The sequence below is a fragment of the Panulirus ornatus genome, chromosome 1, assembly GCF_036320965.1.
Source record: "Panulirus ornatus isolate Po-2019 chromosome 1, ASM3632096v1, whole genome shotgun sequence".
Taxonomy (NCBI): domain Eukaryota; kingdom Metazoa; phylum Arthropoda; class Malacostraca; order Decapoda; family Palinuridae; genus Panulirus; species Panulirus ornatus.
Genome location: NC_092224.1, coordinates 55605133 through 55620122, shown reverse-complemented (window position 1 = coordinate 55620122; position 14990 = coordinate 55605133). Strand labels below are relative to the sequence as shown.

General features: G+C 43.9%; 1 protein-coding gene across 1 annotated transcript in view; it reads left to right on the top strand.

Annotated features, from left to right (window-relative positions):
* The window catches only part of LOC139749104 (uncharacterized), a 593058-nt gene that overhangs the window by 551793 nt on the left and 26275 nt on the right, over nt 1-14990 (top strand). The window contains 5 exon segments of the mRNA XM_071662669.1: nt 2393-2584; nt 2908-3106; nt 3109-3675; nt 3678-4001; nt 7284-7540. Of these exon segments, the coding sequence (XP_071518770.1) occupies nt 2393-2584; nt 2908-3106; nt 3109-3675; nt 3678-4001; nt 7284-7540 (1539 nt within the window).

Here is a 14990-nt window from a genome sequence, read left to right as displayed (position 1 = left end):
AGGGTGGGGGAGGGGGCGAAAGTTCTGGGAGCGTTGAAGAATGTGTGGAAGTCGAGAACATTATCTTGGAAAGCAAAAATGGGTATGTTTGAAGGAATAGTGGTTCCAACAATGTTGTATGGTTGCGAGGCGTGGGCTATAGATAGAGTTGAGCGGAGGAGGGTGGATGTGCTGGAAATGAGATGTTTGATGATAATATGTGGTGTGAGGTGGTCTGATCGAGTAAGTAATATAATAGGGTAAGAGAGATGTGTGGTAATAAAAAGAGTGTGGTTAAGAGAGCAGAAGAGGGTGTTTTGAAATGGTTTGGTAACATGGAGAGAATGAGTGAGGAAAGATTGACAAAGAGGATACATGTGTCAGCGGTGGAGGGAACGAGGAGAAGTGGGAGACCAAATTAGAGGTGGAAAGATGGAGTGAAAAAGACTTTGAGTGATCGGGGCCTGAACATGCAGGAGGGTGAGAGGCGTGCAAGTAATAGAGTGAATTGGAACGATGTGGTATACCGGGGTCGACGTGCTGTCAATGGATTGAGCCAGGGCGTGTGAAACGTCTGGGGTAAACCATGGAAAGTTGTGTGGGGCCTGGATGTGGAAAGAAAGCTGTGGTTTCGGTGCATTATTACATGACAGCTAGAGACTGAGTGTGAACGAATGTGGCGTTTGTTGTCCTTTCCTAGCGCTACCTCGCGCACATGCGAGGGGAGGGGGTTGTTATTTCATGTGTGGCAAGGTGGTGATGGGAATGAATATTCCTTGCGCTACCTCGCTAACGAGGGAGACGGCGACAAAGCAAAATAAATAAATAAATAAACGTTTATGGTATGATCGGTGTTGTATGGACGACTACGTAGAGATTAACAGTACTTTTTCTTATGTTAAGCTGAGACGGAACGGGCAACTGAATGCCCTTATCAAGACCATCTGATAACAATATATATATAAAACTCTAACTTAAGCTAGGTACTTTTTATCGACCAGCCCCTAAGAGAAGGATGAACAGATGGGTTGACTGTGGGCCAACTGCCGCGACCAGGATTCGAGCCTATACGAGCTCGACCCCCCAGTGAATGAATCACAATATCTGCCTTTTCCCCTCCGTCATGCGAACTGGAAGGAATGTTTCATCAGCATGTACAACTGTCTTGTTACAACTGCCTTGTTACAACTGCCTTGTCACAAGAAACTACAGTTAGCACCGGGAAAGGATTTTAGCGTCTCATATACCACAACGGGAGGAGGTCAGGCCCACCGAAAGGACAGGGAACCGGGGCAAAATTCCTGAGGTCCCGGGTCTTTTCGGGCACCGGAAGAGGAGAAATAAAATTAAGAAATCTTAGAAAAAAAATAAGATAAAATATTGGTTAAAAAATCAGAGATTCTCATTTTTCACTGTCTTTCCCTTCACAAGGGGCCCCTTCAGCCCCTTCTCCGGGGTGACCCTGGGGGACCATAATATGACGACCCTCCCCAAGGGCCCGTGTCAGCATCTCTCGCCAACCCCTGACGAAGGCAACGTCCCTAACGTGCGTGCTCGGTACACCCCCCACGCCACTCAGTGGCTAATTAGTGGTAGTCTTTGGGGACCTAATCATGGTATTAATGATTCGGCGGATGGTAATCGGACAGCACTGGGGAAAGGTCTTTGCTCACCAGTAATCCACTGGTGTTGGTGGAGAAGACACGGGGATGGATGAGCGAACAAACACAGTGAGCCGAGCGTACCCGACACACTAAGTATCAATGTAAGTACACTAACAAATATGGGTAATCTATCAGAATCTTTTCCCCGATAAATTTTTCCTGATATTTCCTATTATCAGATAAAACTAAATAATTATCTTTATAATCTTTCGCTTCGCCTCGTTCCCGGGGAACCTTAAGCCTTAACCCCACCCTAAATCATCAGGGTTTTCTTTTTTTTTTTTTATCAGGAAGTCGAAGCTAATTTCAGTCCAGAACTGAGAATTGGTTGAGCAGTTGATCATACTGGCTCCATGTTTGTAAATATGAGACCTAATCTTCGTAAGAAAATAAGGAAAGGATTGGTCTACATTACCCTTGCACAGACGTCAGAGATAGGCGAAAGAACTTATGATTAGTTAGTACAAAACCTACAATAAACACGACTTGGTTACGATGAGAAATTCTTACACACCCGTATCTACGTGAGGAGAATTCCCTTCCAGTAGCTTGATAGTTTCCTTATATAATTTGTTGAGAAACCTACTCTCTTATCAGACCTTCTCCTGACAGATGCGCCTTTGACAGATGTTTTCTTTATGAATGACTTCACAGGTGTTCTGATAAGTGTCGCAGGAACAAATGTGTTTTGATATGCTCCGCTATGCAAGGTCTCTGAGCAGGTGTTGTGATGTATGCTTTCCCGACAGATGGCGGTGGTGCAGCACACCATGATGGCGCAGCTGGAGACGGGCCGGGCGGGTGGTGCTGGCCTAGGCGTGGGCACCATGGTGGGCGGCGGAGGTGGGCGGGTTAACAAGCAGCCACAGAGACCCTGGCGCAGTCAGTTCAATCAGTTCAAGATCGAACCGCTGCTCATCCGCAACGCTCCGTCCGTCGAGGCAAGGAACGACCAGCACTTAATTCCCTCCCACAGACCACGTCTCCTGAACTGTGTAGCCTGACACGAGAGAGAGAGAGAGAGAGAGAGAGAGAGAGAGAGAGAGAGAGAGAGAGAGAGAGAGAGAGAGAGAGAGACTTTATTAGTCTTATTTTCTCACCGGTGACTCCTAGATTTCAGAGTTTTAGTCTTTAAATCATTTTGTCTTTGTCTTTCCTTGACGATACTGCATAGCCAGGCAGGCGGCCTCTGAGTGGGATAAGGTCTGAAAGAACCCCTGTAATCGCTTCCTCTTGTCTAACGAGGCTGACCTCTGCCCCCCAGGTGAACACGGCGCTGGCCGCCAACCGTCGACGGGCCAGCCAACTAGCAGCCATCATCGTCCGCAACTCCCTCCTTGTCAGCCACTCCGCCCACTATAAGCACTCCAACCACCGCCTCGCCGCTCACTCTGCTGGTACTCATGGGTCTCACATGCCACCCCACACCCTACCCAGCCTCACCACCTCGTCACGGCACACAACCCCCATACCACACACAAAACTACCCACACAGTACGCCACACTAACGTCACTCACTCCTCGAGCACCACCACACTCTTACCACAACATCCCAGACCCTCAGATCCAGCGCGCTCGGCTCCCCCTTCTGCGTTGAAGGTAGCCACGTCGTCAGCTGGAGATGCTGGGTCTCCAGGTCTGGTGAGGGAGGGTGGCGTGGAGATTTCGATGCTGAAGGCTGGCAGGCAAGACCCGAGCGTTCCAAAAGCCAAAGTCAGTGGAGAAAAAGACGTTCATAACGCTGTAACAGAACGACAAATCCGAGATAAGGGCGGGATGAACACTGCGAGTGGTAGCGGTGACCGAGGCAGTGGTGTTATCAGTAAGACGACAGACAAAACTGATAACGTGAGAAGACGATTCCTCAGCAAGGTGAGATGTGACAATGGTGACAGCGATTGTGATAATCATTTCCAGGTATCCCACAACAGCTTTGTGGAATCGAAAGTCCTGAACACAGCTGGACACACTAGCCAAAATAAGTCTCCTAATAGCATGGTGTCGCTAGCAAAGAGAAAACGAACTCATACTTCAAAACGCAGAGCAGTGATAGTATAAACTATAAACGATCCAACACCAGCCAAAGAACATTAGAAAGAGAAAAAGCGAGACTGAAAACGAACAAACCCTCACCGGATCTTGCAGGAACAGAATCCGGTGAACCAGAAAAGGATTTCGAGCCTTTGTATCTCCGAGAAGACGACAGTTATGACCAAATCGATGACAGCTTTACAACCATCGCCTCACCAGTGACGGAGAAGGTCAAGACGACCTCCAAGACAAGGAGGAAAGTGTCACGTTTCACAGAAGAGCAACTGCGGAACCTCCCCGTCTGCCCTGAGATCCCCCCAGGACTATGTAAGTCTCCACGTCCCTCTTATTACATTAGTTAATCAGTGATCAACTTATCCTCTTTAGCGTGTTATCTGCTCAGTCATGTTATTATCATTTCTCATCATTAAGATTCACGTCCGGTGCCACATATTACTTCATCAAACTTTCCATTATGATGTGTCTGAAGCCACTGTTTATCTTAGGTCACTATACTTAATAATAAGGTGTTTACAGCAACACGATATTCGTATGATATTCTAGATACCTCACGACTCATTACAGTCTTCACTATATGCCTGAAGCTTCTAAACTCCTCTTGGAATCTGTCGTAACTTCTGCCAAGTTATTGTCCTCCATGTCTCTTACACCCCTGTGCAAGTGCTGTCCCGAGAACCACTTGAGTGAGTGAGTAAAGACACACTTCTCCTCCAAGAGGAGATCTGCCACGAGCATCATAGATGCCTTCCTTCATGAATTAAGACAAGTGGTTCATACCCAAGGCTCGTAACGTCGTGTTCAGAGCCTAACATCAATAAGAAGACGCAGGTTTAAGACAAGACTCCACCTGTGATTATTTCAACTTCAGCTTTACACGGTATTACGTATTCTGTTGATTGTATAAATCAATTAACGTTTGTAGGCGATAGAAATAAATGTGACAGTTTAGTTTCCTTTTTTCATTCATTTCTCTATGAATACATAACATAGAAAGCACTCGAAGCAGTTAAGTAACCAATTACTGTTAACCTGAACAGTTACAATTATGCCACAACATTCACGGTAAGAAAAAAGATTGCAATGAAAATAAAGTATCTGCAAGAACTGTAAACCTCATACAATTACAATCAAAACAAGAATATTATCAGAACAAACGCAGTTGACCTGGAAGACAATGACGGGTCAGAGAGTCACAAGGCCATTTGAATATACACCCTAACCCCTCAAAAGCCTCTTTTCTGGAGCTTCCGCAACGCTTAGGAAGCCAGCCACGTCTAACGAGCGAAATCATAAGTCAAGAAGTTTGGGGATGTGTTCGTTTCTCGATGCAATTAACAGTAAGATTTTCCGTGTTTCATCAAGCTTTGCCGAGTCGTTACATCGGGTTGTGAAGTTTCATTTCTCTGTAATGTGGTTTCGGGAACTTTCACATGGAAGAAGTGGCAAGTCTTGTGGGCCTCGTGAGTACATATGAAGCTGCTGGCGTGGTTCGAACTAATCTGAAGTTCGAGACTGTGAAGCAGGGATGAACTACTGTCTGATGGATTCTCATTCACTCTTCGAGGCCCAAGTGGACAATGTCGATGACTTGAGCAGTTGGACCGTATAGCTTGCCTCTCCCTCCCATAAACCAAACCAATTTATCTACACCTTGTCCTTTCGGATGCTGCTTGGAGCAAACACCGCATCTCTCCCTCAACGTCAGCTGGTTCATACTTGCCATATAACATTTCAGCATCGACAGTAATCAGTGCCTCTCCCCATACGCCATGCTGTCCTATTACAACCACTGATGTGGTGTATAAGGTCTCGTACAGCCAGTAAGCTACAGGAGCCTTGGGTCTGCAAACGTTTTGACACGTCTGTCATCACGAAGAATCTGTGGCTGTTGCAAATGTGATGTTTTCTCTTCCCTACCTTGTCGTACGCGAGCGATCGCCTTCGCTGTGTATTCTCACACTTCGCTGACGCATCTCCCACAAGCAGTGTGACTTTTCCTAGTGGCATCACCACACACAGACCCGGCGCCCTTACGTTGACGTCACTTCTTATGACCAGGAGAGCCATAAGTAAACGATTATCAGTTTCAGAGAGAAGATAATGTTGAGTCTTGACCTTGTGTGTCTCCTCTTATCAAGCTTCGTGCCATTGCACCTTCTAGGAAATCATCCCTTATAGATTTTTCCTCGTATGTGTTTGCAGAAGATATGCTGAGGGTGTTAAATCTGCTGGGTCCTATAATTGTGTTTATCTTGACTTCAGCTCAAACATCAGAGTCTATCTTTAAAACTGGATGACAAAAATTCTATCGAATTTTCTTGTTCTATATGTGGCGGTGGAGGTGCAACCAGAGACTTTGGTCTCACTTAAAAATTCAGCTATAAATACCGAGTGGAAACTAGAGACGCTTATGTTCGTGTGGGAGTTCATGTTTAACACGACAGTCGTGGGCTGAGGATGTGTGTAAGGGAACCGATGACGATATGTACCGGAACCACACTTGGGGCTGAGGACGCACTTAATAACAGGTCGATGAAAATCTTGTTATCTAACCCTACTTGTAATTCCCAACACAAGATTGTAACCCTCACTTCTTTGTCAGATTCAGGAGATTCACACACTTCATCTGGGTTGTATTTTCTTCTTATTCCTTTAATCCGACAGAGAAAACACTTAAACACATAAGAATATCCGAGAGTGTTATCTAATCTCTCTTATCAGAGGATATTTACTATCTTGGGATGATTATAACTGACCTGATGGACTTCAGACCAGTTATCATACTGAGATACAAACATTAAAATCATATAAACTGAATGTCAGTGATGATGCTCTACATGATCCTACATCAACATTAGTGTAGATGAAGCATTGAAAATAAATAATGTTAAAAATGATAGTGGCAGATGGGACAATACTGGTGTAGTGTTATTAACTACAACAAATGACAGTGATAGTAGGAGAAGTATTATGGTAGTGATAACAACAGTAGTCATAGTAGTAGTAGGAACAATACTATATAGTGATGAAGAACAACCCACTGTCTCGAATGTGTATGAAGATAAAACTATATTTCTCGTAGACTCGTTTCTATATTCCAGTGCAATATCATCCCATCGCGGGTGTTTATCTGTTGGTACTAAGAATGACTGAGAAGGATAACTACATATATACAGGCTACAGTCATGCTCTTGGAGGCATTAGTAGTAGTAGTAGTAGTAGTAGTAATAGTAGTAGTAGTAGTAGTAGTAGTAGTAGTAGTAGTAGTAGTAGTAGTAGTAGTAGTAGTAGCAGCAGTAGTAGTAGCAATAGTAGTAATAGAAGTAGCTATAGTTGTAGAAGTAGTCATAATAGTAGTAGCATTTGTAGTAGTGAAAATAGTAGAAGTAGCAGTAGAGGTAAGAGTTGTAGTAATGAGCAAGAGGAATGGGTCTTGAAGGTAGTAGTAATACTAGTAGTAGTAGCTGGCAGTAGGACTGGATACTGCAGTAACGAATAACAACGTGAACAACATCAACAACAAGAGCGCTTCTCCGACCCCAGGAGACCTGCAGCTCCCGCCTCCCTCACTACCTCTCTCTCCTCCAGTGGGCCGCCTGGACATCAACCTGGAGCGGCTGGAGAAGCTGCAGCTGGATGATGTGTTGCGGGACCTGGAGTGGGTGGCCCCGGGGGGCAGGTGGAGCCCCGTGCAGGACCCAAATGCCCCGTGCTTGCCCCGCCACAAGGTGGCCGTGGTGCTGCCCTACAGGGACCGCCTCCACCACCTCATCATCCTCCTCAGCTGGCTCCACCCGATCCTCCGCCGGCAGCAGCTGGAGTACACCATCTACGTCGCCGAGCAGGTCAGTCACCCCTGCCCCAGTGAACACTCACCCTGATGACGTCATGTCACTGCATGACAGTCACTGTCTGTAAGTGGCACTGAAACTGATGTCTGTGCGACGTTGTCTAAGATAAACCATTTTTTTTTCGAAAATATTTTCCCCCACTAAACTTGAATTGAGTTATTTCGACAGATGAATGATGAATAACGACAGATGAATGATGAATATGGATGCTTATTCACTGCAAGGACTGAAGTTGTCACCGACCAATAAGTGACATACATCTAATAGTTCCTCAGTCAATACATTTGTAAAGCCTGTGTACTTATACCTTCAAAACGCCCCTGAGGACTTGGGTATCTTTCACAGTGAGATCATACGGTAAATAAAACGTTCTCGTGTTTAACATTTGTATTGTAACTTTCGTCCAACTCCCGGTCTGTACTCTTCTGACGCACGGGTGTCTCTCTCATTGTGTATGATTAGTTACCAAGAGGGATTAGTGAACTAGTGTGTGGGCTAGGGCGCTTCTGGAGAAAGTGAAGCGAAGGTCCGATTTCGCTGAAAAGAGAGAGAACGTTACTAAAGAAAATAAGTCAAGTAGAAACTTGAATGATGAAAATGTGGATGGAAGTGGGAATCCTGAAGTTGTTAAAGTCGGGGCAATGCTTAAACCTGACGGAAAAAAATGATTCCGGCAATAGAAACTAGTTAACTCGCTAACGCGGGAAACGGCGATCAAGTATGAAGGAGAAATTAGAAATAAAAGTGTTGGACTAAGAGATGGAAATAGAACCTAGCCTCACTCACCGCAGTTTTGGGGTAAGAACAAAAATAGGAGGCTGTGTTACCCCGTGGCTAGGTTGGAAGACTTATAAAAGAAGGTGATGTGTTACCCCATGGCTAGGTTGGAAGACTTATAAATGAAGGTAGCAAGACAGGGAAACTGGTGAAGACGATGTAGTTGCCATCCAGGTTGAAGCAAACAATATGGTTCAGGGTCGATCAGAAGAGATCACGGCCAAGTTTCCGACACGTACCAGAAATTCTAAAGGAAGTTGTCGCAAGGTTGCCAAAAACACTTATTGACACAGTTGATTATTCTAGATTATAATGTTTCCTCTAAAGACTGACCACATAAAGGTGGAGGTGTTAGGATATTTAAGAAACGGCTACAGGTGGACAATTTGAAGATCAGATATTGATTCATATATATCTATTATAAACTGAATAGATAGGCATGTCCAAAAAAAGTTTTCGGGATAGTGTACCGACCTCCAACCCTAATCATGTTCAGAAACGAATACATTATATAAACAAACTGAATCATCAGTGAATAACACCGATACAACAACTGTAAATCTTAACAACCCTCAACACAAACTAGGATATATCGACATGTGATTATGAGGGTAACAGACTAAATATACAAATGATGCTCACAAACAAAGGTTTGAGGAGCATCTCTGAGGTGGGTGGAAAGCTAAGAAGCAGTGATCATGATAATAGAGTCAATATAGACCGGCATTTCGTTTAAAACAATCCGTTGATACCAAATCTTAGGTAAGCTGACTTTGCTAAAATACTCCAGGGCACCGATAATGTAAGCTGGATCATCCATCCTCTTAGACAAGGACACTGTGGCAAAGGTGTGGAGAGACTTCAAGAACACAATACTTCCCCTTGAGTGTGTCACTATCTCTACCATGGTGGGGAAGGATTGTATATGAGGGAGGAGCCAGGTTGGAGGGCTAATGGAAATGAGTATCTAACGTGTAGGGTTGTGTGAGAAACCTGACTACATCTGTCCTGTATGTCGTAGAAGACGCCTAAGATGGTTAGGAGTAAGGGGTTGGAAAATCCTCCCCCTTGTATTACTTTCCTAAAGAAGGAGCAGGAGAGGTAAAGAGTTTTTTCCTCAAGGTTATATATATATATATATATATATATATATATATATATATATATATATATATATATATATATATATATATATATATTTGCTTTGTCGCTGTCTCCCGCGTTTGCGAGGTAGCGCAAGGAAACAGACGAAAGAAATGGCCCAACCCACCCCCATACACATGTATATACATACGTCCACACACGCAAATATACATACCTACACAGCTTTCCATGGTTTACCCCAGACGCTTCACATGCCCTGATTCAATCCACTGACAGCACGTCAACCCCGGTATACCACATCGATCCAATTCACTCTATTCCTTGCCCTCCTTTCACCCTCCTGCATGTTCAGGCCCCGATCACACAAAATCTTTTTACTCCATCTTTCCACCTCCAATTTGGTCTCCCACTTCTCGTTCCCTCCACCTCCGACACATATATCCTCTTGGTCAATCTTTCCTCACTCATTCTCTCCATGTGACCAAACCATTTCAAAACACCCTCTTCTGCTCTCTCAACCACGCTCTTTTTATTTCCACACATCTCTCTTACCCTTACGTTACTTACTCGATCAAACCACCTCACACCACACATTGTCCTCAAACATCTCATTTCCAGCACATCCATCCTTCTGCGCACAACTCTATCCATAGCCCACGCCTCGCAACCATACAACATTGTTGGAACCACTATTCCTTCAAACATACCCATTTTTGCTTTCCGAGATAATGTTCTCGACTTCCACACATTCTTCAAGGCTCCCAGGATTTTCGCCCCCTCCCCCACTCTATGATCCACTTCCACTTCCATGGTTCCATCCGCTGCCAGATATATATATATATATATATATATATATATATATATATATATATATATATATATATATATATATATATATATATATATGGGTATGTTTGAAGGAATAGTGGTTCCAACAATGTTGTATGGTTGCGAGGCGTGGGCTATGGATAGAGTTGTGCGCAGGAGGATGGATGTGCTGGAAATGAGATGTTTGAGGACAATGTGTGGTGTGAGGTGGTTTGATCGAGTAAGTAACGTAAGGGTAAGAGAGATGTGTGGAAATAAAAAGAGCGTGGTTGAGAGAGCAGAAGAGGGTGTTTTGAAATGGTTTGGGCACATGGAGAGAATGAGTGAGGAAAGATTGACCAAGAGGATATATGTGTCGGATGTGGAGGGAACGAGGAGAAGTGGGAGACCAAATTGGAGGTAGAAAGATGGAGTGAAAAAGATTTTGTGTGATCGGGGCCTGAACATGCAGGAGGGTGAAAGGAGGGCAAGGAATAGAGTGAATTGGATCGATGTGGTATACCGGGGTTGACGTGCTGTCAGTGGATTGAACCAGGGCATCTGAAGCGCCTGGGGTAAACCATGGGAAGTTGTGTGGGGCCTGGATGTGGAAAGGGAGCTGTGGTTTCGGGCATTATTGCATGACAGCTAGAGACTGAGTGTGAACGAATGGGGCCTTTGTTGTCTTTTCCTAGTGCTACTTCGCACACATGAGGGGGGAGGGGGATGGTATTCCATGTGTGGCGAGGTGGCGATGGGAATGAATAAAGGCAGACAGTGTGAATTGTGTGCATGGGTATATATGTATGTGTCTGTGTGTGTATATATATGTGTACATTGAGATGCATAGGTATGCATATATGCGTGTGTAGACGTGTATGTATATACATTGTGTATGGGGGTGGATTGGGCCATTTCTTTCGTCTGTTTCCTTGCGCTACCTCGCAAACGCGGGAGACAGCGACAAAGCAAAATAAATAAATAAAATAAAATAAATATATATATATATATATATATATATATATATATATATATATATATATATATATATATATATATATATATATATATATATATATATTAATATGGGTAAAACTGAAAGTTGATGGAGAGAGATGGGTGATTATTGGTGCATATGCACCTGGGCATGAGAAGAAAGATCATGAGAGGCAAGTGTTTTGGGAGCAGCTGAATGAGTGTGTTAGTGGTTTTGATGCACGAGACCGGGTTATAGTGTTGGGTGATTTGAATGCAAAGGTGAGTAATGTGGCAGTTGAGGGAATAATTGGTATACATGGGGTGTTCAGTGTTGTAAATGGAAATGGTGAAGAGCTTGTAGATTTATGTGCTGAAAAAGGACTGATGATTGGGAATACCTGGTTTAAAAAGCGAGATATACATAAGTATACTTATGTAAGTAGGAGAGATGGCCAGAGAGCGTTATTGGATTACGTGTTAATTGACAAGGCGCGCGAAAGAGAGACTTTTGGATGTTAATGTGCTGAGAGGTGCAACTGGAGGGATGTCTGATCATTATCTTGTGGAGGCTAAGGTGAAGATTTGTATGGGTTTTCAGAAAAGAAGAGTGAATGTTGGGGTGAAGAGGGTGGTGAGAGTAAGTGAGCTTGGGAAGGAGACTTGTGTGAGGAAGTACCAGGAGAGACTGAGTACAGAATGGAAAAAGGTGAGAACAATGGAAGTAAGGGGAGTGGGGGAGGAATGGGATGTATTTAGGGAATCAGTGATGGATTGCGCAAAAGATGCTTCAGGCATGAGAAGAGTGGGAGGTGGGTTGATTAGAAAGGGTAGTGAGTGGTGGGATGAAGAAGTAAGAGTATTAGTGAAAGAGAAGAGAGAGGCATTTGGACGATTTTTGCAGGGAAAAAATGAAATTGAGTGGGAGACGTATAAAAGAAAGAGACAGGAGGTCAAGAGAACGTTGCAAGAGGTGAAAAAAAGGGCAAATGAGAGTTGGGGTGAGAGACTATCATTATATTTTAGGGAGAATAAAAAGATGTTCTGGAAGGAGGTAAATAAAGTGCGTAAGACAAGGGAGCAAATGGGAACTTCAGTGAAGGGCGCAAATGGGGAGGTGATAACAAGTAGTGGTGATGTGAGAAGGAGATGGAGTGAGTATTTTGAAGGTTTGTTGAATGTGTTTGATGATAGAGTGGCAGATATAGGGTGTTTTGGTCGAGGTGGTGTGCAAAGTGCGAGGGTTAGGGAAAATGAGTTGGTAAACAGAGAAGAGGTAGTAAAAGCTTTGCGGAAGATGAAAGCCGGCAAGGCAGCAGGTTTGGATGGTATTGCAGTGGAATTTATTAAAAAAGGGGGTGACTGTATTGTTGACTGGTTGGTAAGGTTATTTGATGTATGTATGACTCATGGGTAAAACTGAAAGTTGATGGAGAGAGGTGGGTGATTATTGGTGCATATGCACCTGGGCATGAGAAGAAAGATCATGAGAGGCAAGTGTTTTGGGAGCAGCTGAATGAGTGTGTTAGTGGTTTTGATGCACGAGACCGGGTTATAGTGATGGGTGATTTGAATGCAAAGGTGAGTAATGTGGCAGTTGAGGGAATAATTGGTATACATGGGGTGTTCAGTGTTGTAAATGGAAATGGTGAAGAGCTTCTAGATTTATGTGCTGAAAAAGGAATGATGATTGGGAATACCTGGTTTAAAAAGCGAAATATACATAAGTATACTTATGTAAGTAGGAGAGATGGCCAGAGAGCGTTATTGGATTACGTGTTAATTGACAGGCGTGCGAAAGAGAGACTTTTGGATGTTAATGTGCTAAGAGGTGCAACTGGAGGGATGTCTGATCATTATCTTGTGGAGGCTAATGTGAAGATTTGTATGGGTTTTCAGAAAAGAAGAGTGAATGTTGGGGTGAAGAGGGTGGTGAGAGTAAGTGAGCTTGGGAAGGAGACCTGTGTGAGGAAGTACCAGGAGAGACTGAGTACAGAATGGAAAAAAGGTGAGAACAATAGAAGTAAGGGGAGTGGGGGAGGAATGGGATGTATTTAGGGAATCAGTGATGGATTGCGCAAAAGATGCTTCAGGCATGAGAAGAGTGGGAGGTGGGTTGATTAGAAAGGGTAGTGAGTGGTGGGATGAAGAAGTAAGAGTATTAGTGAAAGAGAAGAGAGAGGCATTTGGACGATTTTTGCAGGGAAAAAATGCAAGTGAGTGGGAGATGTATAAAAGAAAGAGACAGGAGGTCAAGAGAAAGGTGCAAGAGGTGAAAAAAAGGGCAAATGAGAGTTGGGGTGAGAGAGTATCATTAAATTTTAGGGAGAATAAAAAGATGTTCCGGAAGGAGGTAAATAAAGTGCGTAAGACAAGGGAGCAAATGGGAACTTCAGTGAAGGGCGCAAATGGGGAGGTGATAACAAGTAGTGGTGATGTGAGAAGGAGATGGAGTGAGTATTTTGAAGGTTTGTTGAATGTGTTTGATGATAGAGTGGCAGATATAGGGTGTTTTGGTCGAGGTGGTGTGCAAAGTGAGAGGGTTAGGGAAAAAGATTTGGTAAACAGAGAAGAGGTAGTGAAAGCTTTGCGGAAGATGAAAGCCGGCAAGGCAGCAGGTTTGGATGGTATTGCAGTGGAATTTATTAAAAAAGGGGGTGGCTGTATTGTTGACTGGTTGGTAAGGTTATTTAATGTATGTATGACTCATGGTGAGGTGCCTGAGGATTGGCGGAATGCGTGCATAGTGCCATTGTACAAAGGCAAAGGGGATAAGAGTGAGTGCTCAAATTACAGAGGTATAAGTTTGTTGAGTATTCCTGGTAAATTATATAGGAGGGTATTGATTGAGAGGGTGAAGGCATGTACAGAGCATCAGATTGGGGAAGAGCAGTGTGGTTTCAGAAGTGGTAGAGGATGTGTGGATCAGGTGTTTGCTTTGAAGAATGTATGTGAGAAATACTTAGAAAAGCAAATGGATTTGTATGTAGCATTTATGGATCTGGAGAAGGCATATGATAGAGTTGATAGAGATGCTCTGTGGAAGGTATTAAGAATATATGGTGTGGGAGGAAAGTTGTTAGAAGCAGTGAAAAGTTTTTATCGAGGATGTAAGGCATGTGTACGGGTAGGAAGAGAGGAAAGTGATTGGTTCTCAGTGAATGTAGGTTTGCGGCAGGGGTGTGTGATGTCTCCATGGTTGTTTAATTTGTTTATGGATGGGGTTGTTAGGGAGGTAAATGCAAGAGTTTTGGAAAGAGGGGCAAGTATGAAGTCTGTTGGGGATGAGAGAGCTTGGGAAGTGAGTCAGTTGTTGTTCGCTGATGATACAGCGCTGGTGGCTGATTCATGTGAGAAACTGCAGAACCTGGTGACTGAGTTTGGTAAAGTGTGTGGAAGAAGAAAGTTAAGAGTAAATGTGAATAAGAGCAAGGTTATTAGGTACAGTAGGGTTGAGGGTCAAGTCAATTGGGAGGTGAGTTTGAATGGAGAAAAACTGGAGGAAGTGAAGTGTTTTAGATATCTGGGAGTGGATCTGGCAGCGGATGGAACCATGGAAGCGGAAGTGGATCATAGGGTGGGGGAGGGGGCGAAAATTCTGGGGGCCTTGAAGAATGTGTGGAAGTCGAGAACATTATCTCGCAAAGCAAAAATGGGTATGTTTGAAGGAATAGTGGTTCCAACAATGTTGTATGGTTGCGAGGCGTGGGCTATGGATAGAGTTGTGCGCAGGAGGATGGATGTGCTGGAAATGAGATGTTTGAGGACAATGTGTGGTGTG